The sequence below is a fragment of the Nyctereutes procyonoides genome, unplaced genomic scaffold (assembly GCF_905146905.1).
Source record: "Nyctereutes procyonoides isolate TBG_1078 unplaced genomic scaffold, NYPRO_anot_genome, whole genome shotgun sequence".
NCBI classification, from domain to species: domain Eukaryota; kingdom Metazoa; phylum Chordata; class Mammalia; order Carnivora; family Canidae; genus Nyctereutes; species Nyctereutes procyonoides.
Window position 1 is genome coordinate 35055722 of NW_026575133.1, and position 27596 is coordinate 35083317.

At 40.2% G+C, this 27596-nt stretch overlaps 1 protein-coding gene across 1 annotated transcript; it reads right to left on the bottom strand.

Moving 5' to 3' along the window:
- Positions 1-3476: 3476 nt before the first annotated feature.
- On the bottom strand, positions 3477-4427 carry LOC129523169 (olfactory receptor 12-like). The gene has a single exon (XM_055345788.1). The coding sequence runs from the start codon at positions 4425-4427 to the stop codon at positions 3477-3479; it is 951 nt and encodes a 316-aa protein (XP_055201763.1).
- Between the last annotated feature and the right edge of the window lie 23169 nt (positions 4428-27596).

Here is a 27596-nt window from a genome sequence, read left to right on the forward strand (position 1 = left end):
CAAATGTCCTGTGCAGGGAGCAAAAAGGAATAAAGCATAAAGGAAACACCTTGTAGATGAACTAAATGAAAATTGAGACAGTCTGCAGAGTGCATAAAGGCAGAGCACAGCTTGGGAAGGCACACTGCAATACATGACGGGAAGCTGACTTGTCCTGCACAATCATAGAATAATCCTGACACGCAAGAATAAGACAACCCCATAGAAATTCAGGTGAGAGACTCCTAGAAGTGACCAGCAGAGGGGAGGAGCCAAATGTGTTGACACATTTGAAAATGTGCACAATCCTGCTAATCATCAGGAGAAAGCAAGTTCTCATGTTAGAGACGTCGTCCTGCACGCCCGCCCAAATGTCTCAAACTAAGCAGAGGGACAGTAACCAAGTGTCGAGGACAGGAGCCACTGGAAGGGAGTGTAAATCAGGACGCGTTTCTCACTTTCTTTTTATTTATTTATTTTTTATAAATTTATTTTTTTATTGGTGTTCAATTTGCCAGCATATAGAATAACACCCAGTTTCTCATTTTCTACTGATGTGGAAGATCCCCGTCCTCACCTGTGCCTCCCTTACACACACTTCACTGTCCCTCTGGAAGTACACACAGGTGCACAGGGAGACGGCGGGGAGGCTGCGCTCAGCAGTGTTACTACCATAGCTGCACTAGTGACTTGTGGTGTGTTGTCTGGTGGAAACTAGACAATGGTAAACAGGAAGCAGCATGATGCTGACCATGGACCACAGCCTGAGAACCGCTGCTCATCACAGGTCAGGCTCAGGTCACTCACTCTCAGAGCCCAGATTTTCAAGGGCAGTTGGTCCCTAAGGACACAAGTCGTCCTGTTCAAAACTGCTTGCTCAGGTCCAGGTGGAGGAGGTCACGACCAGGAGCCAGCCAGGACACTGTCCACCCTCTCCCTTGCCCATCCTGGGCTGTCACCTGACATTCTAAGTGCATTCACTGTCCTTGCCTCCTGCCTTCTCACTTGTCAACTCCAGACCTTTCTAATCTCCATCTGAATGGCCACCATGCTTTCATAATGAGCTCCAGCCTGTCCATTCCCTGCTTTGTGTCCCACACAGAGCTCCCTGGCAGAGTCACCAAATCCTCCCTTGGGTCATGTTGCTCCCTCATGGAAATGAGTGACAGCTTCCCCACGAGCTGAGGGATCCTGGAGACGAGCCCCTGAAGGGTCTTAGTGGGCACCTTGGCTCCATTTGGGCACATATACTCAGTGATTCTCTGGTTCTCTTGTTCTTCTTCTAAGGCTGTCTACTACCATCCACTGTGTCAGTGTGACGAGCTCTCCTGTCTCCCCAAGGCTCTCCATCACCTCTCTGATGTGACTGTTTCCTCCTTTGTGCCATCAGCAGCCTGGTCACACCCCCTCACTGCCTGTGTCCCATCATATTGCAGGTGTTTGTGGTCATGTCTGCCTTCCTGCAGAGCCATGAGCTCCCCAGGGCTGGCCTTGGTCTACCGGTCTACCCTATTTCTGCATCCCCTATGCCGGGCCATGTCCCTTAGAAGTATGTGCTCAGTACTCTGGTGAGATACTGATGTTTGTTTTGGAGCTACTGATTTGAGCCTGAAAAATGGACTACGGGTCATAAGGGAACCTGGTGTTGTGATCCTCTGATTACAGTGAAAACCTGTCCTTTAGATGGTATCACCCTGAAGCCCAAGTCAGTGCTGGCCAGGTCAGGAGTGAGGTCACCCCTTCAGCTGTTGAGGCAAGCCCTGAGTGCTTACTGCCTACCATAGCTGATGCCTCCCTTACACACACGGTGTCCTTCATACCCTGGGAACCCTGAGGGATGGCTGTCTTGACCCTCATCTCTTCCAGTGAGTCATAACAGTTCAATATCACACAGCCAGTACCTGCTCTCCCAGGGTCTCCTCAGCTTCTGGCCCACGTCTGTGCTGATGAAAAACAGGTGAGCATGGAGCACTCTCGCCCCTCCTCCTCCAGCTCTGGCTTCCCAAATAATGAAGAGAGTTGAGAGGGAGAAAGGGGGCACCCTCAGGGTCTCAGGGAGAGTTTGCTTGAGTGCTCCATGTTTGAGCTACAGGAAGCTCCTCGATCATAGTGGAAGATGGGGTGAAATGTTCTCGACTCACCTCAGCTTCCACGTGTTGTTGCTTCATCCAGGCAGTAGAACAAGAACCTGCATCTTGGGGTCACTGGGCTGGGAAGGTCTCTCCTCCTGCACGGCTGGGACTTGGAGTCTTGAATAGCCAATTAGGTGAGCTTGTTTGTGTTCTAGCCTTTGCAGTGCACTGGGAATCCCAGTTCTCCTGGGTACCCCTGTCACCAAGCCTTGTGTGACCCGCCCTCTCCTACAAGCCCAGACAACAAAGCCCAGAATTCTCTCTGGGCCCCAGAGGGTGAGCAGAAGAGGAGCATAGACTCAGAGAGCAGACCCTGTGACCGGAGTGTACTGTCCTGCCAGGAATGGCAGGTGTGAACTCCTGAGCTCAAAGTCATTTCATCAGCCCTTCCCCCATCACCTTAGGTGTACCATTCTTCTGTGAGCCCAATTGTCAGGAAACACTTCTCTCTGGGTCCATCCCTGCTTGTCGTTCATCTCCGAGCAGCAGAGACTGACCCACAAGTGGGAAAAGATCACTCTGAATACATTTCTGTGTCTGGTGAAGATCTGTTGGAGGTTGCTTTCAAAAAAAAACTGAAATGTGTTTGAAAAAAGCAAGTCAAAAGTGTTTAGCCCGCAACAAGGATGCTCATGCTTCTCTGCTTATTCCCAAACACTGCCTCTACTCTGTGAGAGTCTGGGGTTTCCACCACTTCAAATGTTGGAGAAAAGGTGGCCTCGGGTACCTGTGTTTTAATTAATTTATTTTTTCTCTTACAAGAATATGATCACATCCCACAATAGATCTGTATTTTTAATCTCTTTATCCAATACAGTGCAGTGGTTAGTTTTCTATGATAACAACAGTATCCTTCTGAATCTCCAGTGTTCCATTGTGTGGGGGACCAGGGTTTCCTCATTTAACTACGTGAATGGCTATTTAGTGTTGAACATTTCTTTAATTTAAATTTAATTAACCAATATATATTATATCTTTTTTCCGAAGTAGTTTTCAATGATTCATCAGTTGCAATAACAATCACTGCTCGACATATCATGTGCCCAACTTAATGGCCATACCCCAATTGTCTCATTTCCAACCCCCCTCCCATCCAACAACCATCATTTTGTTCCTATAGTGAAGAGTGATTTTTAAAATTTTATTCAGGAAACAGCAATTACCCTAAATTTGTCATTTAACACATTTTTAAGGGCACAATATATTATTTATTTTACATACAGTATATAGTATATCTCTAAAGCCTATTCCTCTTCTTTCAGTGAAATTTATGACTGTTAATTAATTAGTCCACTGCTCAAAGTCTGGCAACCACGATGCCTCCATCTAACCTGCAGGACACTCTGACTCCCTTTAGCACATCCTTCACATGGCCATGTGTTTCTGGCCCAGCCTCCGCAGGGCCTCCTTCACATCGTTGTTTCGCAGACTGTAGATGAGGGGATTGAGCATTGGGATGACCAGTGTGTAGAAGACAGAGACCACCTTGCCCTGCTCCATAGACTCAATTGCTCCTGGCTGGGCATACATGACAAAGACAGTCCCAAAAAAGAGAGTCACTGCAGTCATGTGGGAGCCACAGGTAGAGAAGACTTTGCGTCTCCTAGCTCCTGATCCCATCCTCAGGATGGTCACTATGATGTAGCCATAGGAGATGAGGACCATAAATGCCAAACCCACAATGATGAGCCCACAGATGCCAAACAAGAGAAGTTCATTGATGGCCGTGTTGCCACAGGAGAGTTTGAGCAAGGGGACCACATCACAGAAGAAGTGGTTGATGCGGTTGGAGCTGCAGAATGGGAGGTGGAATGTGAAGCTGGTCTGTACAACAGAGTTGAGGCAGCCTCCACAGTAGGCGCCCAGCACCAGGCGAGTGCAGGCAGACTGGCACATGGTGCTGGGGTAACGCAAGGGGTTACAGATGGCCATGAAGCGGTCATAGGCCATGACACCCAGGAGAAAAGCTTCAGTTGTGCCCAGCAAGGACAAAAAGGAAAACTGCATGGCACATCCTGCAAAGGTGATGACTTTGGATGAGGAGAAGAAGTTGGCCAGTGCTTTCGGGGCAATGACGGATGAGTAGCACAAGTCAACGAAGGAGAGGTTCTTGAGGAAGAAGTACATTGGGGAGTGCAGGCGGGCATCCAGGGTGACAACGATGATCATGAGGAGGTTGCCCAGTACAGTCACCATATATAGAGCCAGGAACACAGCAAAGAGCAAGGCCTGGGTCTCAAGGCCACCTGCAAATCCCTCCAGCACAAAATCTTGAAAGTAGACCATGGAGAGGTTTCCACTTCTTTTGGGTGGCATGAGCTTCAGTCCTCACCAGGGAATTACACCTCCAGCGTGGGCAGATTAAGTCGGTCAAGCTAAACTTCTTGCTGAAGACTACTTACAAGATAAATAACAGCAAAAACAAATATGATTGAACGTATAAGAGACTTAAGGTTTAGTAAAAGTTACAAATAAAATTCAAGAAAAACAGAGGCCCAGGGATTTCATTAGTGAGAGCCTCTTTTCTCCTGAGACATAAGCCCATTTTGGAGGGGAAACTGAGAGGCCAGGTGGCTGTTCATGGAGGTTTTGCCTGTCTTTCAGAGCTAATGCTGACAGTGGTTGTTTACCAGGGACCAAACAGGATGCACCATGGGAAGAGTTACATCAGGAGTTGGTATGCAGCTCAGCTTCTGACCTTTTCAATCACTGTAAGTGTATTAAAATGTGAAGGAGCCTCAGTGTCCATTGAAAGATGAATGGATAAAGAAGATGTGGTTTATGTATACAATGGAATATTCCTCAGCCATTAGAAATGACAAATACCCACCATTTGCTTCAACGTGGATGGAACTGGAGGGTATTATGCTGAGTGAAATAATTCAATCGGAGAAGGACAAACATTATATGTTCTCATTCATTTGGGGAATATAAATAATAGTGAGAGGGAATAGAAGGGAAGGGAGAAGAAATGGGTAGGAAATATCAGAAAGGGAGACAGAACATAAAGACTCCTAACTCTGGGAAATGAACTAGGGGTGGTGGAAGGGGGGGGCGGGTGGGGGTGGGGGTGAATGGGTGACGGGCACTGAGGGGGGCACTTGACGGGATGAGCACTGGGTGTTATTCTGTATGTTGGCAAATTGAACACCAATAAAAAATAAATTTATTATTAATAAAATAAAAAATAAAGGCAAAATAAATAAATAATAAATAAATAAATAAACAAACAAACAAACAAATAAATAAATAATCTTTAAAAATGTAAACATTTCTAACTTCATTTAGAAGATGTTATTTAGGGCAGCCCCGGTGGCTCAGTGGTTTTGCGCCTGCCTTCAGTCCAGGGCCTGATCCTGGGGACCTGGGATTGAGTCCCACGTTGGGCTATGTGCATGGAGCCTGCTCTCCTTCTGCCTGTGTCTCTGCCTCTGTGTGTGTGTGTGTGTGTGTGTGTGCGTGCAGCATGAATACATAAATAAATAAAATATCTTTTTAAAAAGATATTAACTAAAAAAATACACCCCTACAGAATTGTTCTAAGAATGAAGCAAAATAAAGTATTATGCCAAAAAAATTGTGTTCTGAGTACTACTGCCTCTGAAATCCTGCAAAAATAAACATATCTCAAGAGGAAGATGAGTTATCCTAGACTGCAAGTGTTATCTATAAGAGTTTTGTGTAACTACTACTAGACAGAATTTAAAATTTGAGGAATCCTACAATATGAATAAAAATTATGAAACCATAGAAGAACACAAAGAGGTTTCAGATTTTGGGGTGACACACATAAGCTTCATGTAAAGTTATTATTTTTAAAGGATGAAAGATGAGACTAAAATCCTTACCAGAAGTGCAGAAGCAATCAAAAGAATAATATATAATTTCTAGAAGTACATTGGCTAAAATTAGGGACTCAATGTATAATTTGAGAGATTAGAAATAGCTAAAGAGAAAACTTGTGAACTAGAATACAGGTCAGTAGAAAATATTCAGAGTGAAGTAGTTAGAGTCAAAACCATAGAAAAATCAGAAATGAGAATTAGAGACCAAGTATATGGAAACACACATACATGAGTTCCTAAATAAGGGGAAAGAGATAAACAGGCTGAATCAGTGCTTGAAGAGACAATGGCCATGTATTATCTCAAACCAATGAAAGTTATTCTGCAGATTCATTACCCTACAATATCAAAGCAGGATTTATAAAAGAACACCACACATGGACATATCATAGTAATAATATTTAGAACCAAATAAAGAGAAAAAAATTAAAAGCAGCCTGTGAAAGAAGACACAGTCACTTGAGGGATGCCTGGGTGGCACAGCTGGTTCCAACTCTGACTCCTGGTTTTTGTTCAGGTTGTAATCTCAGAGTTGTGAGATTGGGCCCTATGGAAGGTGCACACTCAGCAGAGTCTGCTTGAGACACTCTCTCTCTCTGCCACTACTTCCCCTCTAATTACACAAATAAGTAAATTTTGAAGTGACATAGTCGCTTCAAAGTTCAACTTTAGAAGTAAGACAGACAATTATCTTACCAGATTAAAAATAATGGAAGTCACTGAGGCTCCTTCCACAGTTTGGCTATTGTGGACATTGCTGCTAGAAACATCGGGGTGCAAGTGTCCTGGCGTTTCATTGCTTCTGTATCTTTGGGGTAAATCCCCAACAGTGCAATTGCTGTGTCATAGGGCAGGTCTATTTTTAACTCTTTGAGGAACCTCCACACAGTTTTCCAGAGTGGCTGCACCAGGTCACATTCCCACCAACAGTGTAAGATGAATGGATAAAGAAGATGTGGTTTATGTATACAATGGAATATTCCTCAGCCATTAGAAATGACAAATACCCACCATTTGCTTCAATGTGGATGGAACTGGAGGGTATTATGCTGAGTGAAATAAGTCAATCGGAGAAGGACAAACATTTTATGTTCTCATTCATTTGGGGAATATAAATAATAGTGAAAGGGAATAGAAGGGAAGGGAGAAGAAATGGGTAGGAAATATCAGAAAGGGAGACAGAACATAAAGACTCCTAACTCTGGGAAACGAACTAGGGGTGATGGAAGGGGAGACGTGGGGGGGGGGTGAATGGGTGATGGGTACTGAGGGGGGCACTTGACGGGATGAGCACTGGGTGTTATTCTGTATGTTGGCATATTGAACAGCAATAAAAAATAAATTTATTATTAAAAAATAAAAAGCCAAAAAAATAAGAATAAAAATAAAAATAATGGAAGTCAAATTAAAATGAATTGTATTTTCCTTTGTTCAAAGAACTTAATTACCAACTAAAATTCTACATCTACCCAAAAATATCCTTCAGGACTCAAAGTGTAATTAACAATAATAATTTAAAACTTCAATACTTCTCTTTCAATAATGATACTACAGCAAATCTAAGTATCAGCAAGGAAATAATAGATTTGAACAGCATTATAAACCCAATGATCATAGAGGGCATATGCAGAACACATTGTATCCATCAATAGCAGAATACACTCATCTCCAGTACACATGGAACATTAACCAGGATAGACATATGCTAGTTCACAAAGCAAGTCTCAATACATGTTAGAAGATTTAAAGTACATGAAGTATATTCCCCAAATAAAATGAAATGAAATCACAAAGCAACAACATAAGGCTATTTGGAAAATTTACAGATGTATGGAAGCTAAACAACACATTTTTTAAAGATTTTATTTTATTTATTCATGAGAGGCAGAGAGAGGGAGAGAGAGAGAGAGAGAGAGAGAGAGAGAGAGAGAGAAGCAGGCTCCATGTATGGAGCCCGACACAGGACTTGATCCCAAGTCTCCAGGATGGGACCAGGCCAAAGGTGGCAGTAAAATACTGGGCCACCGGGGCTGCCCCTAAACAACACATTTTTAAATCACCGTGGGTTCATAGAAGAAATCACAGTGGAAATTACAAAGTATTATGAGATTAATGAAAATCAGAACGCAAACACACCAAGATTTAGGAGATACAATGAAAGAAGGACTCAGAAATTTGTATCTTGAACACCAACATTAAAAAAAAAGATTTCAAATCAATAATTTAACTTTCCATCTTAGGAAAGAAAGCAGAAAAAGAATACAAAACTAAGCTCAAAGCAAAGAGAACTAATGAAACAATAAAGGTTAGAGAAGAGATAAATGAATTGGAGGAGAGTAAAATAAGGCAGAAAATCAATGACACTAAAAGTTCTCTGAAAAGTTTAATCAACTTGAGAAACTTTCAACTAGATTGACAAAAAATGCCAGAAGACTTAAATATCTAAAATCAGAAATCAGGACGCCTGGGTGGTTCAGCGGTTGGGTGCCTGCCTTCAGCTCAGGTCATGATCCCGGGATCCAGAACCAAGTCCTGCATCAGGCTCCCTGTGAGGAGCCTGCTTCTCCTTCTGCCTATGGCTCTGCCTTTCACTTTCTTAGTCTGTGTTTCTCATGAATAAATAAATACATCTTAAAAATAAAATAAAATCAGAAATGAAACAGACACATGACTTCAGACCTTACAGAAATAAAAAGTATCAGAAGAATATATTGGAACACTCATATGCTAACACATTAGCTAACCTAGATGAACTGAACCAATTCCTGGAAACACATAAACTAACATAAGGACTCAAGGAAAAATAGAAAATCTGAGAAGACCTATAACAAACGATTAAGTTAGTAGTCAAAAACCATTTCTAACAAATAAAGATTGGGATCAGATGGTTTCAGCGGTGACTTTTACCAGTGAATACAAGAATTAACACTAGTACACTCAGAGTCTAAAAAGTAGAGAGGAGAAAACATTTCCTAATCCATTCCATAAAGCCTGTATTGTTTCAACATTAAACTGTGAGAAAGATATTGCAAGAAAACTAAGCTACAGATCAATATCTCTCATGAATATGGATACAATTTACTTAACAAAATACTAGCACTAAATCTAGGAGAACTTTTTTTAAAGATTTTATTTATTTATTCTTGAGAGAGACAGAGAGAGAGAGTCAGAGACACAGGCAGAGGGAGAAACAGGCTCCATCCTGGGAGCCTGAGGTGGGACTCAATCCCGGGTCTCCAGGATCACGTTCCAGGCCGAAGGCAGGTGCTAAACCACTGAGTCACCCGGGCTGCCCTAGAAGAACTTTAACCGGATTATGTAGCACAACCAAGTGAGAGCTATCCCAGTAATGCAAGAGTGGATCAATATGCAAAAATCACTCAATATAATACACCATTCTCATAGAATTCAGGGAAAATAACCACATGATCATCGCAGTAGATATAGAAAAACTACAAAACATCACTCAACAAAATGAAAGAAGACCTATTACAGAAATGTAAAGATATCCCATGTTCATGGACTGGAAGATTTGCTACTGACAAGATGTAGTACTTCCCATATTTATGTCCATATTTAATTTAATACTATCAAAATTCTATTGTGGTTTTTTTTTGCAGAAATCAACTCTGAATATCCAAAAAAATATTTAAAAAGAAGAAAGTGGCACTGAGGGGGGCACTTGACAGGATGAGCACTGGGTGTTATACTATATGTTGGCAAATCGAGCTGCAGTAAAAAAAAGAAAAGAAAAGAAAAGAAAGGACAAAGTGGGACCCCTGGGTGGCTCAGTGGTTGAGCCTCTACCTTCAGCTCAGGTTGTCATCCTGGGATCCCAGGATCAAGTCCTACATCAGACTCATGACAGAGAACCTATTTCTCCCTCTACCTATGTCTCTGAATCCCTCTGTGTGTCTCTCATAAATAAATAAATAAATAAATAAATAAATAAATAAATAAATAAATAATCTTTAAAAAGGCACTGAGGGGGTCACTTGACAGGATGAGCACTGTGTGTTGTATGTTGGTTTTTTTTATTGGAGTTCTATATATGTTGGCAAATCGAACTCCAATAAAAATATACAATACAATAAAATAAATAAAAATAGAAAGTAGGAGGACTAACACTTCCTGCTTTCAAATTGACTTTGAAGCAAAACTGTTGTGCTTGCACGAGGACAGACATAGGTCAAAGGAATGGAATCAAGAATACAGAAATAAACTCACACATCTGTGATTTTCACGAGGGCCTCAAGGGCACCATCCAACAGTGAAAAAAGAGTCTTTTCCACAGATGGTGATGGGAAAACTGAATATTCACATGCAAAAGAAGGAATTAAAAACTTTACCACCACCACATACAAAAATTAACTCAGAATGGACAAAGACCCAAATGCAAGTGCTAAAACTATAAAACTACTAGAGGCGAAACAGACATCAGTATCAATTATTGTGACTTGGGATTAGTCAGCAGTTTCTTACATATAACATCAAAGTAGAAATATCAAAATAGGAATATTAAAACTAAAATAAGATATAATAGACAAGTTGAACTTCATCAGAATTAAAATCTTGTGCATCAAAGGACACCATCAAGAAGATGAAGAAAAAAACCTGTATTATGGGAGAAAGCTTCAACAAATTATATATCAAAATGGATCAGTATTCATGGAATATGCAGAACATTTCCAACTAACCTCATGGAACACAGCATCCAACAGCAGGATGTACATTCTCTTCTCTCCTTTTTTAAAAAAGTTTTTGTTTAAAGTCCAGTGTAGTTAACAGAGTATAATATTAGTTTTATGCATACAATATAGTGATTCAGCACTTCATTCAACACTTGGTGCTCATCACAACAGGGGTGCTCCTTCATCCTCATCACCTCATTCCCCTGCCCTCCCCTCCGCCCACCTCCCCTCTCTTACCCTCAGTGTGTTCTCTGTAGTTCAGAGTCTGTTTTCTGGTTTGCTTCCCCTTTGTTCATTTGTTTTGTTTCTTAAATCCCACACGAGTGAGATCATGTAATAACTGTCTTTCTCTGACTTCCTTCACTTAGTATAATACACTCTATATCCATCCATTCTATTTAAATCGTAGGATTTAATGCTTTTTTTGGCTGAGTAATATTCCATTATATGTATATACCCCCTCTTCCAAATCCATTCATCAGAGGATTATGTTATTTTCAAGTTTACAATGAACATATTCACACATAGACTATATTCTAACCACTGAGCAGCTTTCAACACATTTCAAAGGATTGAAGGTGTATAAAGTATATATGTGTGCAATTTAAATTAATCCAAAGCTAAATCACAGATAGAACATTTTAAAATATTCACGTATTTTTTAACTAACAATGTAGTTCTAAGGAAGCCACGGGTGTAAACAATAATTTTGAAATTTAAAAATTGCATAAGGGGAGTCACAAAAATAGTGCCTGGGGTGCATTTCAGTCTGTGTTTAAAGGGAAATTTATAGGCTTAAATCTGTATGGTAGAAAAGAAGAAAAAACCGGAAATGAGCATTCATCTGAAAATATTATTAAAAGTTTAATGAATGAAATTCCAAGGAAATAGAATGGAAAAAGTAAAGAACAAAAATTATTAAATAGTAAATAGGCACACACCATAGAGATGTTATACCAAAAGGTTATTATTTGAGAAGACTGATCAAATGATAAGATTTCAAAGGGATGAAGGAGAAAAGGCAGCAAATACCGATGTCTGGAACAAAAGGAGGATATCACTGAGATCCTAGAATTGGAGTGGATCATGACAGAACGTTTTCACAAACTCGAAAAGTTGATGATATTGGCAAACTACTAGAAAGATATCACCCACCACAACTGACCCCCCCGCAATGTAGTAGAATATATGTGAGTTCCAGAGTTACTGAGAACTGTAATATGTACTTTAAAAATTTTCCATGCAAAAGATTCCAGGGCCAGATGGCTTTACTGTGAAAGTAAATACTTCTACGAAAGACGACCAAATCTATCGAAATACTAATCTTATACAAGATCTTCAAAACATTAGAAGAGGGACAATTTTCCATGTTATCTTATGAGGCCCATGTAATCTTAATGCCTAAATCTAACAAGGATATTGTAAGAAATTCTTTTTAATTACGCTAACTCAATCACAGGCATATAGACAAATTTACCAAACAAAATCTAATTAAGTAACATATAAAAATTATACTATGTCCAACACCAAGTTGTCCGTAATCCAGGAATGCATAAAACTGTTGAGAGGAACCAAAGTAGATTAAGTAACGTAGTGGGATTCTAGGTTCCCAAACCCGCACACTCAATATTGTATGGATGCCAGTTCTCCCCACACTGAACTGAGTCAGTGTGATCACAGTGATTTTTATTTGCAGAATATGAAAATCTGATCCTAAATGTGGAGTGAAATGTGCAAAAAAAACAAGTATGTCCAAGACATATATATATATATATATATATATATGTTTGACTTGCCAACATATAGTGTAACAGCCAGTGCTCATCCCGTTAAGTGCTCCTCTCAGTGCCCATCACCCAGTCAACCCATCCCCCCCGCCTCCCCTTCCACTACCACTTGTTTGTTTCCCAGCTATAGGAGTCTCTCATGCTTTTGAGAAGGGAAACTGTGTGGGGATTTGCATATCAGACATGGACTCATAGAAGGTGTAATGAAACAATGATGTTGGCAGAGGTTTGACCATCTGAGGACGGAACACAACAGAGAGCCTGGGCGTCAACCCTGTGGTTGTCTAGACACCCTGTTTACCCAACAGGTGGGTAGTCTATGGAAAAGTCAGAACACCCGGGACAGTTGATAGTCATAGTCTCAACACTGAGATTTGGCTCTTTCCTCATACTACACACAAAACCGTCCAGGCTGAACACAGATCTAGATTTAAAAACAAAATAGTGAAGACAATAGAGAAGACCCTCATGACCCCAGCACAGGAAAGCACCTCCCAAATGTCCTGTGCAGGGAGCAAAAAAGAATAAAGTATAAAAGAAACATCTTGTGGATGGAACTACATGAAAACCAAGACAGTCTGCAGAGTGTGTAAAGGCAGAGCACAGCTTGGGAAGGCACACTGCAATACATGACGGGAAACCGACTTGTCTGCACAATATATACATAATCCTTGACCCACAAGAATAGGACAACCCTGTAGAAATACAGGCGAGAGACTCATAGAAGTGACCTGCAGAGGAGAGGAGCCAAATGTGCTGACACATTTGAAAATGTGCGCAATCCTGCTAATCATCAGGAGAAAGCAAGTTCCCACGTTAGACACGTCCTCCTGCACACCCGCCCAAATGTCTCAAACTAAGCAGAGGGGCAGTAACCAACGGTGTCAAGGACGGAAGCCTCTGGAAGGGAGTGTAAATCAGGACATGTTTGTCATTTTCTACTGATGTGGAGGATCCCCGTCCTCACCTGTGTCTTCACTTTCCCACTAGAAGTGCGCACAGGTGCACAGGGAGACCGCGGGGAGGCTGTTCTCGGCAGCGTTAGTACCATGGCTGCACTAGTGAGTTGTGGTGTGTTGTCTGGCGGAGAACTAGACAACGGTAAACAGGAAGCAGCATGATGCTGACCGTGGACCACAGCCTGGTCACACCCCCTCTCACTGCCTGTGCCCCATCATATTGCACATGTTTGTTTTCATGTCTGCCTTCCTGCAGAGCCATGAGCTCCCAGGGCTGGACTTGGTCTACACTATTTCTGCATCCCCCACCCCGTGGCCATGTCCCTTAGAAGTGTGTGCTCAGTACTCTGGTGAGCTACGGATTTGAACCTGAGAAATGCACTTCAGGTCACGAGGGAGCCTGGTGCTGTCCTCTGATTTCTTTTTTTTTTAATTTATTTTTTATTTATTTATGATAGTCACAGAGAGAGAGAGAGGCAGAGACACAGGCAGAGGGGGAAGCAGGCTCCATGCACCGGGAGCCTGACGTGGGACTCGATCCCGGGTCTCCAGGATCGCTCCCTGGGCCAAAGGCAGGCGCCAAACCGCTGCGCCACCCAGGGATCCCTGTCCTCTGATTTCAATGAAAACCTTTCCTTTTAGTTGAAATGACCCTGAAGCCTAAGCCAGTGCTGTCCAGGGCAGGAGTGGGGTCACCCCTTCAGCTGCTGAGGCAAGCCCTGAGTGCCTATTGTCTACCATAGCTCTGATGCCTCCCTTACAGACATGGTGTCCTTCACACCCTGGACCCCTGAGGGATGGCTGTCTTGACCCTTACCTTTTTCAGGTGAGTCATGACTGCTCAATATCACACAACCAACACCTGCTCTCCCAGGGTCCCGAAGCTCCTGGTCCACATCTGTGCAGATGATGATGTTAGGTGAGCATGGAGTACTCTCGCCCCTCCTCCTTCAGCTCTGACTTCCCAAATAAGGAAGAGAGAGTGAGGAGGGGGTAGGGTAGGGCCTCAGGGTCCCAGGGAGAGTCTGGCTGGGTGCTCCATGTTCGGGCTTCAGGAAGCTCCTAGATCTTGGTGGAAGCAGGGGACAGAGGGGTCTTGACTCACCTCAGCTTCCATGCATTGTTGCTTCATCCAGGCAGCAGAGCAAGGACCTGTGCCTTGGGGTCACTGTGCTGGTAAGGTCTCTCTTCCTGCAGGGCTGGGACTTGGAGACTTGATGGCCAATTAGGTGAGCTTGTTTGTGTTCTGGCCTCTGGAGTGCACTGGGTCTCCTGGTTCTCCTGGGTACCACTGTCACTAAGCTTTGTCCTACCCACCCTCTCGACACAGCCAGACACCAAAGCCCAGAAACCTCTCTGGGCCCCAGAGTGTGAGCAGAAGAGGAAAATAGTGAAAGGGTACACCCTGTGGTCCAGAGTGGATTGTCCTCCCAGAGCAGGTGTGAACTCCTGAGCCCAAGTCATTTCATCAGTCCTTCCTCTCATTGCCTTAGTTATACCCATTCTTCTGTGAGCCCAAAATGGTCTCTCAGGAAGCACTCCTCTTTGGGTCCATTTCTACTTGCCATTCGTTCGGAGCAGCAGAGCCTGATCCACAGTGGGAGAAGACCACACTGAATACATTACTTTTCCTGGAGGAGAATCAGGTGGATGTTTCTTTTCAAAATCATAAAACCAAAATGTGTTTGAAAAATTCAAGTGACCAGAAAGTGTTTGATGTAGTGAGGATGCCCCTCTGTATATCCCGATCACGTCCCAGCTCTGTGGGAGGTCTGGAAAATCCACCTTCACACCTGTTGGGAGAGAAGGTGGCCTGGGGGCGCTTGTGTCTTTTACTTAATTTGTTTTTTTTTCTTTTACAGAAATAGGATCACACCCCACATCAGGTCTGCATTTTTAATCTTTTTTACCAAATACTGTGCAATCGTCACCTCTTATGGCAGTGATATTCTCTTTCTGAGTCTTCAATGTTCTGATGTGTGGGGGACAACGATTTCCTCATTTAACTATGTGAACGGATATTTAGGATGTGCATTTTTAAAATTTAAATTAGCCAACATTTATTATATCTTCTTTCAGATGTAGTGTTCAGTAATTCATCAGTTGCGTATAACCATCCATTCTCATCACATCACGTGCCTCCTTAATGCCCAATGCCAGTTATCCCATCCCCTACACCCCTCCTGTCCAGCAACCCTCAGGTTTTTTTCTATAGTGAACAGTGTTTCTTGAAAATTTTATTCTGAAAGAGCACTTAAACTACGATCTACCACTTAACAATTTTTAAGGGCACAATATATTATTGATTGTAGGTACAGTGTACAGCACATCTCTATGGCTTATTCCTCTTGTTTGAATGAAATTTATGCTTGTTAATAATTCCACCACCTTACTTTTGGCAACTGACATTCACTATTTGATTATATCGATTTGACTCTTTCAGATAACTCATCCACATGGAATCATACAATTTTGTCCTTCTGTGGCTGCTTATTTCACTTAGCATAATGTCCTCAAGGCTCATCCATGTTTTCAAAAGTTGCTAAATTTCCTTCTTCTTAAAGGCGGTGTAGTAAGTATTCCACTGTGGTTATAAACCATTCATGCATCCACAGCCAGTTGTGTTGCTTCCACCTCTTTGCCATCCTGAGTCGTGCTGCACTGAGTCTGGAAGAGCAGACACTTCTTCCAGATTCTGATTTCAGTTCTTTCCATACATTCCCAGAAATGGGATTCCTAGTCCCTATGCAGTTCCATTTTTAATATGTTGAGAAGCTTCTATACTTTTTTCATAGCAGCTGCACTATTCTGCATTCCAACCAACCATGTACATGTTCCAATTTCTCCACATCCTCGCCCAAGTGTGTTGTCTTTAAAAAAAAAAACATTTTATTTATTTGTTTGGGATGGGGGGAGAGAGCCAGAGCAAGAGAGAGTGAGCACACAAGCAGGGGAGAGGCAGAGGGAGACAGAGGAGCAGACTCCCTGCTGAGTAGGGAGTCCCACGTGGGGCTGGATTCCAGGACCTGGGATCATGACCTGAGCCAAAGTCAGACACTTAACCAACTGAGCCACCCAGTGACCCTGTTGTTTCCTTTTTTAAAATAAAAAAACATCTTTGTGTCTGGTGCAAGAGAGTGGACTAGTTTCATTCTCCTGCATGTGGATGTCCAATGTTCCCAGCACCCTTTATTGAAGAGACTGTCTTTCTTCCAGTGGATAGTCTTTCCTCCTTTGTCGAATATTAGTTGACCGTAAACTTGAGGGCCCACCTCTGGGTTCTCTATTCTGTTCCATTGATCTATGTGTCTGTTTTTGTGCCAGTACCACACTGTCTTGATGACCACAGCTTTGTAGTACAACCTGAAATCTGGCATTGTGATGCCCCCAGCTATGGACATCCACATGCAGAAGAATGAAACTAGAGCACTCTCTGGAACCAGACACAAAGATAAACTCAAAATGGATGAAAGATCTAAATGTGAGACAAGATTCCATCAAAATCCTAGAGGAGAACACAGGCAACACCCTTTTTGAACTTGGCCACAGCAACTTCTTACAAGATACATCCACGAAGGCAAAAGAAACAAAAGCAAAAATGAACTATTGGGACTTCATCAAGATAAGAAGCCTTTGCACAGCAAAGGATACAGTCAACAAAACTCAAAGACAACCTACAGAATGGGAGAAGATATTTGCAAATGACCTATCAGCTAAAGGGCTAGTTTCCAAGATCTATAAAGAACTTATTAAACTCAACAGCAAAGAAACAAACAATCCAATCATGAAATGGGCAAAAGACACGAAGAGAAATCTCACAGAGGAAGACATAGACATGGCCAACACGCACATGAGAAAATGCTCCACATCACTTGCCATCAGGGAAATACAAATCAAAACCAAAATGAGATCCCACCTCACCCCAGTGAGAATGGGGAAAATTAAAAAGGCAGGAAACCACAAATGTTGGAGAGGATGCGGAGAAAAGGGAACCGTCTTACAGTGTTGGTGGGAATGTGAACTGGTGCAGCCACTCTGGAAAAGTGTGTGGAGGTTCCTCAAAGAGTTAAAAATAGACCTGCCCTACGACCCAGCAATTGCACTGTTGGGGATTTACCCCGAAGATTCAGATGCAGTGAAATGCCGGGACACCTGCACCCCGATGTTTCTAGCAGCCATGTCCACAATAGCCAAACTGTGGAAGGAGCCTCGGTGTCCATCGACAGATGAATGGATAAAGAAGATGTGGTCTAGGGATCCCTGGGTAGCGCAGCGGTTTGGCGCCTGCCTTTGGCCCAGGGCACGATCCTGGAGACCCGGGATCGAATCCCACGTCGGGCTCCCGGTGCATGTATCCTGCTTCTCCCTCTGCCTGTGTTTCTGCCTCTCTCTCTCTCTCTCTCTCTCTCATTCTGTGACTATCATAAATGAATAAAATTAAAAAAAAAGAAGATGTGGTCTATGTATACAATGGGATATTCCTCAGCCATTAGAAACGACAAATACCCACCATTTGCTTCAACGTGGATGGAACTGGAGGGTATTATGCTGAGTGAAGTAAGTCAGTCGGAGAAGGACAAACATTATATGGTCTCATTCATTTGGGGAATATAAATAATAGTGAAAGGGAATAGAAGGGAAGGGAGAAGAAATGGGTAGGAAATATCAGAAAGGGAGACAGAACATGAGAGACTCCTAATTCTGGGAAACAAACTAGGGGTGGTGGAAGGGGAGGAGGGTGGGGTGTGGGGGTGAACGGGTGACGGGCACTGAGGGGGGCACTTGACGGGATTGAGCACTGGGTGTTAATCTGTATGTTGGCAAATTGAACACCAATAAAAAATAAATTTATTATTTAAAAAAATAAAATAAAATAATAAAGTAAAAAAACATCCTGGCAGGTGTGAAGTGGTACCTCATTGTAATTTCCATTCACATTTCCCTGATACTGAGTGACACAGAGCATTTTTTTGATATACCTTCTGGCCATTTGTACATCTTCTTTAGGGACATGTCTATTCAAGTCCTTAACCCGTTTTTTACTTGGGTCCTTATGTTTTTTTTCTTTGAATTTTGAGTTGTAGGAGTTGCTTACATGCAGAGATTAATCCCTTATCAGATAGATGGTTTGCAAATATTTTCTCCTATTCCTTAGGTTGCTTTTGCATGCTATTGAATGTTTCCTTTGCTAGGCAGAAGCTTTTTAGTTTGATAGAATCCCATTTGTTTATTCTTTATTTTGTTGCATGTGCCAAGACTATTCCCATGGAGTTTTCCTTGTGTTTTCTCTTAGGAGTTTTACAGATTGGGGTCCTACATTTAAGACTTTAATCCATTTTGAGTTTATGTTCGTGTATGGTATAAAATAAGGACCTAATGCATTCTTTTGCATTTTAGATATCTAACTTTCCCAGCTCCGTTTGTTGGAGAGATTGTCCTTGCCTTATTGTGTACTCTTGTACAAAATGTCAAAGATCAATTGAACATACATAAATGGATTTATAACCAGGCTCTCTATTCTATCCTTTGATCTATATATCTGTCTGTATGATGGTATCATACTGTTTTGATTGTTGTAGCTTTATGGTACATTTTAAAACAAGAAACTGTGATACTTCCAGCTGTGTTTTTCTTTCTTTGTTTTTCTTTTCTTCTTAAGATTGATTTGGCATTTGATGGTCCTTTGTAGTTCCATATGAGTTTTAAAACTGTTTTTTTTTATTTTTGTAAAATGCCATTGAGATTTTTTTGAAATATAATGAACATACAAGTGTTATGTAATTTTCAGGTGTATGATATAATGATTCAACAATTGTATGCATCACTCAGTGCTCATCACAATAAGTGTACTCTTAATCTCCATCCCCCATTTGAGCCATCGCCATCTTCTTCTCCTCTCTGATAACCCTCAGTTTGTTCTCTATAGTTAAGAGTCTGTTTTTTCTTTTTCTATTTTTTCTTTGTTTTGTTTCTTAAATTCCACATATGAGTGAAATCATATGGTATTTGTCTTTCTCTGACTGACTTATTTCACTTGGCATTATATCCTCTAGATACATCAGTGTTGTTGCAAATGGCAAGATCTTAATCTTTTTTATGTCTGAGCCTTATTCCACCATATATATCTATACTACCTCTTCTTTATCCATTTATCTATGAATGAACACTTGGGCTATTTTCATATCTTATGGGTTGCAAATAATGCTGCGATGAATAGAGGGATGCATATATTTTTGAATTTGTATTTTCATTTTTTCAGGGTAAATACCCAGTAGTGGAATTGCTGGATCATATGTCAATTCTGTTTTTAATTTTTTGAGGAACTTCCATATTGTTTCCCACAGTGGCTGCATCAATGCAACAACTATGGATGGACCTACAAAGTATAATTCTAAGTGAAATAAGTCAGAGAAAGGTACCATATGACTCACATGTGGAATTTAAAACACAAAAAAATGATCAGCTTTGTAATATATTTTGAAATCTGAGATTATGATACTCAAGTTTTGTTCTTCTTTTTCAAGTTTGCTTTGCCTATTTGAGATCTTTTGTGGTTGCATAGAAATTTTAGGATTATTTGTTTTAGCTCTGTGAAAAATACTGTTGGTATTTTGAAAGGGATTGCATTAAATCTGTAGATTGCTTTGGGTAGTATGGTCATTTAAACAATATTTGTTCTCCCAATACATCTTTTCATTTCTTCTTTTTTTTTAATTTTTATTGGAGTTCATTTTGCCAACATAGAGCATAACACCCAGTGCTTATCCCATCAAGTGCCCTCCTCAGTGCCCGTTACCCAGTCATCCCATCCCCCTGCCCACCTCCCTTTCCATCACCCCTTGTTCGTTTCCCAGAGTTGGGAGTCTCTCAGGTTCTGTCATCCTCACTGATATTTTCACTCATTTTCTCTCCTTTCCCCTCTATTCTCTTTCACTATTTTTTACATTCCCCAAATGAATGAGACCATATAACGTCTGTCCTTCTCCTATTGACTTACTTCATTCCCTCCAGTTCCATCCATGTTGAAGCAAATGGTAGGTATTTGTCGTTTCTAATGCCTGAGTACTATTCCGGTCCACAATAGCCAAACTGTGGAAGGAGCCTCGGTGTCCATCGAAAGATGAATGGATAAAGAAGATGTGGTTTATGTATACAAAGGAATATTATTCAGCCATTAGATATGGGGTTAATATCCAAAATATATGAAGAACTTATGCAACTCAACACGAGAAAGAGAAAGAGAAAGAGAGAGAGAGAGAGAGAGAGAGAGAGAATTAATCCAATTTAAAAATGAGCAGAGGACATGAATAGACATTTCTCCAAAGAAGACATACAAATGGCCAACAGACACATGGAAAGATGTTGAACATCACTCATCATCAGGGAAATGCAAGTTAAAACAACAATGAGATATCGCCTCACATCTGTCAGAAGATGTAGAGAACAGGAACTTTCATGTACTACAGGTGGGAACACAGCCACTATGGAAAACAGTATGGAGGCTCCTCAAAATTTAACTGTAGAACTACTAGATAATCCAGGAATTCTACTACTGAGTATTTAACCCCCACCCAAATGAAGACATTAATTTGGAAAAGATATATACACCCTGATATTTATTGCAGTATTATTTTCAATAGACAAGATCTGGAAACAACCCAAGCGTCTACCATAGATGAATGGATAAGGAACACATGGAATAGGTATACAATAGAATATTACACAGCCTTAAAAAAGAGTGATATCTTGCACTGAGATTTTGATAGATATTGCATTGAATCTGTAGATTGCTTTAGGTAATGCGGACATTTTAACAGTATTAAATCTTTAGTAAAAACCACGTTAATATCTCACTATTAGGTTTTTCACTATAGGATGTGAGTAGATGTATTTTGTCAAGTGAGAAAGTTTATAGAAAGTTTCATATAAATAATAGTTTAACTGTATCATCTAAGCTTTGCTATTCAGAGTTTTCAGTGCCATTTAGTTTTACTTGCTTATGCTTTCAGTATTCTTTCTTCTTTGACCCATGACTTATGAGGATGTGTCTTAAATTTCCAGATATTTAAGGGATTTTTAAAATTTTATTTTTTATCCTATCTATCATCTATCTATCTATCTATCTATCTATCTATCTATCTATCTATCATCATCTATCAACTATCTTTACCTATCTATCTACACTTAGTATTTTGTTTTAAAAGGTTTTTTGTTTGTGAAAACTTTCCATATTTATTAGTGAGTAGGGCCTGTCATTCCATAATGTCCTCATCAGATTTAGGAATCAAGGTTAAGCTGCCCTTACAAAATGAGTTCATTGGTGTTACTTCCATTTCTATTTTCTGAAAAGGAATGACTATGCTTCTATCTTATATGGAAAATCACTGATAGAACTCTTTGCATCTATAATTTTTCCATGTGGAAAGCTTGGACTTTCAGAGTCAATGTCTTTATATAAAATTATTATTCAGTTTTTTGTTTTGTTTTTTATTTTTTATTTTTATTTTTTAATAATGAATGTATTTTTATTGGTGTTCAATTTGCCAACATACAGAATAACACCCAGTGCTCATCCCATCAAGTGCCCCCCTCAGTGCCCGCCACCCATTCACCCCCACCCCCCACCCTCCTCCCCTTCCACCACCCCTAGTTCGTTTCCCAGAGTTAGGAGTCTTTATGTTCAGTCTCCCTTTCTGATATTTCCCACACATTTCTTCTCCTTTCCCTTCTATTCCCTTTCACTATTATTTATCTTCCCCAAATGAATGAGAACATATAATGTTTGTCCTTCTCTGATTGACTCATTTCACTCAGCATAATACCCTCCAGTTCCATCCACGTTGAAGCAAATGGTGGGTATTTGTCGTTTCTAATGGTGTGGTGGTTTTTTTTTTTTTTTAAAGCCCATCTGATGCTTCATCAATTTTGGAAAACTCAACTATTAGATATTCAAATATTGGTCCCAGCTCGTTCCTTTACTCCTTTATTTGAGTATTTCAATATATGTGAAGGCTTATTACTAAATCATCTATATCTCTTATTACTTTTCCAGGATTTTTGTCCTTTCATTTTTTCATGTTTTTAATTATGAATATTTTCTTTTGATCGATATGGCAGTTTACTAATTCTCTCTCCAGCTATGTTTAATCTTTGTTAATCCAATTCACTGCATTCTTGTTTGCAATTATTTTATTTTTTAATTTATGCCTTCAATTCCTTGAACATACTTATTTTCAAGTCTATGTCTGAGATCTCTTTCTAATGTCTACTTTTTATTTTTGTTTTATCACGTTTTTCTGAATGGCTCATTACTTTTGATTACATACTAGATAAATATTTTTAAAGGCAAGGGTAATTTAAGGCACTGGATGATGTTAACTCTCCTCTGAGAGAATTTCCTTTTGCCTCTACTCAGAAGTCAGACAAACAAACACTAACCACATTAATTCAATTAGAATTTAAAAAGATTTGGATCTGGAAAATGGTATGAGACCTTGTGAAAGCTGGTCTACTAGGAATTTACTGCGATTTCTAGGATGTTGCCCTTCATACTCCCCCCTATTCATTGCCGATTTTTGCTGTCCCAGCCCCATGAGTCTGGCAGTCACTTCTCAGCATCTCAGCATCAACCTTAGTAGTTGACAACTTCCTCAAGGGAAAAGCCCTGACAAATTTTAATCTCATCTGTCTTGGCTTCATCTGTATTCCAATCTTTGCCCCCAAGGTCTTTCTGCCCTAGTTGGTGTCTAGTGCTTCCCAAAATTTTAAAAATAATTTAAAATACTCTATATTTCAGAAAGAGGGTGTGTCTGAAATACTTGTTCCCCATTGCCAGAACAGAATTCCTGTTATATCATTTTCCATTCTTTTCTTTTTGAACCTTTGATGCCATTTTGTTTTAGATTGTCTTGTGTATGAAGCATCGAAAAAAAAGTAGCATATTTTCCTTACCATTCTAAGAGCCATTTTCTCTGAAAAGGTAATTTATTACATTTATCTTTATTGCGATTTTTGATATGTTTAAACTTATAGCTCATCTATTTTCTTATGTGTTGGCCACTTTTCTTACCTTTTTTTGAAGAGTTTCTGTATTATTGATATTTTTTCTTTCTCTTTTACTCTCAGTATTTGGAAATTACACGTTTATTTCTATTCTTCTAGTAGATACTCTTACATTTTTACTGCACATGTTAAAGTTATATTTTGTATTAATGTCTAGACTGAATCAGAATCTCCTTCCTCAAAGCCTGGGTAGCTCAGCGGTTTAGCGGGGCCTTCATCCCAGGGCGTGATCCTAGAGACCCGTGATCAAGTCCCATGTCAGGTTCCCTGTGTGGAGCCTGCTTTTCCCTCTGCCTGTGTCTCTGCCTCTCTCATTTTCTCTGTGTCTCTCATGAATAAATAAGTAAAATATTTTTTAAAAAACAGGATCTCCTTCCTCAAGAGGTCAAGAGCATTAGAATATTCTTTCCCATAATCTCTCTAAATTAATATCATTTAGCATTTTAGAACTAGATTTCACTTTAAAAATAAACATTGTGTACATCCCGTATTAATGGTCATGAGGCTTAAAAATACATTTTACATTTTATTTTTTTACCATAATTTCTTTTATTGCTTGTTTTTATCTTTCTTTGAACCATTATTTTGCAGGAGCACATCACATAAACTATCTTGTTGTTTACTTGATAAAAACTATATACCAAATCTTGTTTGGGGAGTCTTTGGCTACTTACACATGGCCATTCCTCTCTGGATCCAATTCCCACAAAAGAGCACTTTTAACTTGTGGGTAACTGACCTGCTATGCACCTTACTAAGATTGAGGTTGGTTTAGATTGGTTCAAAAGTAGATCCCAATCAGCGGGTGAAATCATGAAATTGCTTTCTCCTACTTGCATCTAAATACACTGGATTTAACACCACCCATGCCTACCTCCATAGCAATCTTCTCCTGTGTATTTCAAGGTTTTGATTACACTGTATTGGCTGCTCTTCACATCTTTTCCTTTTTGAAGTAATTCTTTAAAATGCCTGATCACTGATTATCTTATTTCTGATTTTTGAGATTATCGTAGGGTTATTACATTTCCTATTCAACCATCTTGACCCAATATAGATTTTTAGTAGTAGTATTTGTTTTGTAACCGTTACACCTATTATTTAGAGCTACACACTGGGCAAAGTAGTTTGTATTTCATCTTTTTTCCCTCAAATTTTTAATTAAATTCTACTTAGTTAACATAGTGCAATATTGGTTTCGGTAGAATTCAGTGATTTATCACTTACGTACCATACCCAAGTGCTCATCACAAATGCCCTTGTTAATACCATCAACCATCTAACCCATCCCCCACTCATCTCCCTTCATCAACCCTCAGTTTTTTCTCTGGCTTTAAGAGTCTCTTATGGTTTGTTTCCCTCTCTATTTTTTCTGCTCCCCCCATACTTATCTGTTTTGTTTATTAAATTCCACATATGAGTGAAAGCATGTGGTGTTTGTTTTTCTCAGACTGATTTAGCTCCATCCACATCATTCTAAAAGGCAAGATTTCATTATTCTTGATGGCTGAGTAATATTCCATCACATATATGCATATATATCACATCTTCTTATACCACATCTTCTTACCCATTCATCAGTCCATGGATGGACGTTTGGGCTTTTCCATAGTTTGGCTATTGTTGATAATGCTGCTATAAACATTTGGGTGCATGTGCCCCTTCAAATATGTATTTTGGTAGCTCTTAGGTAAATATCTAGTCATGCAACTGCTAGGTCATAGGGTAGCTCTATTTTTAACTTTCTGAGGAACCTCCACACTGTTCTCCAGAGGGGGTGCACCAATTTGCATTGCCACCAATAGTGCAAGAGGATTCCCCTTTCTCTGCATCCTCACCAACATCTGTTGCATCATGAATTGTTAATTTTAGCCATTTTGACAGGTATGAGATGGTATCTCATCATGGTTTTGATTTGTATCTCCCTGACTATGGGTGATTTTGAGCATCTTCTCATGTGTCTGTTAGCTATCTGGATGTGTTCTTTGGAAAAATGTCTATTCATATCTTTTGCCCATTTCTTAATTGGATTATTGGATTTTGGCTGTTGAGTTTGATAAGTCCTTTACAGATTTTGGATACCAACCCTTTATCAGATATATAATTTGCAAATATCTTCTCTGTAGGCTGCCTTTTAGTTTTGCTGGCTGTTTCCTTTGCTGTACAGAAGCTATTTATCTTGATGAAGTGCCAATAGTTCATTTTTGCCTTTGTTTCCCTTGTCTTTGGCAACATGTGTAGTAATAAGTTGCTGCAGCTGAGGTCACAGAGGTTACTGCCTGTGTCTCCTCTAGGATTTTGATGGTTTCCTGCCTCACATTTAGGTCTTTCATTCATTTTGAATTTATTTTTGTGTGTGGTAGAAGAAAGTGGTCTTGTTTCATACTTTTGCATGTTGCTGTCCAGTTTTCCTTCCAAAACCATTTGTCGAAAAGACTGTCTTTTTTTTTCCCATCGGATATTCTTTCCTACTTTGCTAAAGATGAGTTGACCATATAGTTGTGGTTCTATTTCTGGGTTTTTTATTCTGTTCACTGAGCTATGTGTTTGTTTTGAACCAGTACCATACTGCCTTGATGACTATAGTTTTGTAATATAGCTTAAAGAATGTAATTGTATGCTTCGGGGGCGGGGCCGCTGATCTGCTCAGCTCGGGGCCACCCTGCGGCGGCAGGAGTATTCATCAGCCATTAGAAATGACAAATACCCACCATTGGCTTCAACGTGGATGGAACTGGAGGGTACTATGCTGAGTGAAGTAAGTCAATCGGAGAAGGACAAACATTATATGGCCTCATTCATTTGGGGAATATTAAAAACAGTGAAAGGGAATAAAGGGGAAAGGAGAAAAAATGAGTGGGAAATATCAGAAAGGGAGACAGAACATGAAAGACTCCTAACTCTGGGAGGAACAAGGGGTGGTGGAAGGGGAGGTGGGCAGGGGGTGGGGGTGACAGGGTGATGGGCACTGAGGGGGGCACTTGATAGGATGAGCACTGGGTGTTATATGTATATGTTGGCAAATCGAACTCCAATAAAAAAATATACCAAAATTTTTTTTAAAAATAGACTTGAAAAAAAAAGACTGCTTTTGCTGCATCCCAGAGGTTTTGGATTGTCATGTTTTCATTTTCCATTTGCTTTCATGTACTTTTTAATTTCTTCTTTAATTTCCTGGTTAACCCATTTCATTCTTCAATAGGATGTTCTTTTACCACCATGTTATTGTGGTCTTTCCAAATCTCTTCTTGTGGTTGACTTCAAGTGTCATAACGTTGTGGTCTGAAAAATATACATGGTATGAACTTGATCTTTTTGTACTTATTGAGGCCTGATTTGTGAACCAACATATTATCTATTCTGAAGAATATTCCATTTATTATCAAAAAAAGAATGTATTCTGCTGCTTTAGGATGAAATGTTCTGAATATATCTGTTAAGTCTATCTGGTCCAGTGTGTTATTTAAATCCATTGTTTCCTTACTGATTTTCTGCTTAGATCATCTGCCCATTGCTATAAGTAGGGTGTTAAAGTCCTCTACTATTATTATCAATGAATTTCTTTATGTGTGTTATTGATTGAATTATATATTTGGGTGCTCACAAGTTGGGGGAATATATTTTCTTTAAAAAAAGATTTTATTTATTTGAGACAGACAGAGACAACAAGCAGGATGGAGGACCAGAGGGAGAAGGAGAAGTAGGCTCCCTGCTGAGCAGGGAGTGCAATGTGGGGCTAGATCCGAGGACTCTGAGATCACAACCCAAGCCAGAGGCAGTTGCTTAACTGAGTGAGCCACCCAGGTGTCCTGGGGGGAATATATTTTCAACTGTTAGATCTTCTTGATGGATAGACTCCTTAATTATGTTATAATACCCTTCTTCATATCTTGTTACAGTCTTTGTTTTATTTCTTTTTAATATTTTATTTATTTATTCAGGAAAGACAGAGAGAGAGAGAGAGAGGCAGAGACATAGGCAGAAGCAGGCTAGGGCTCAATCCCAGGACCACAGGATCATACCCTGAGCAGAAGGCAGATGCTCAACTGCTGAGCCACCCAGGCATCCCAGTGTTTGTTTTAAAATCTAGTTTGTCTGATATAAGTATGACTATTCTGGCTTTCTTTTTCTGTTAGCATGA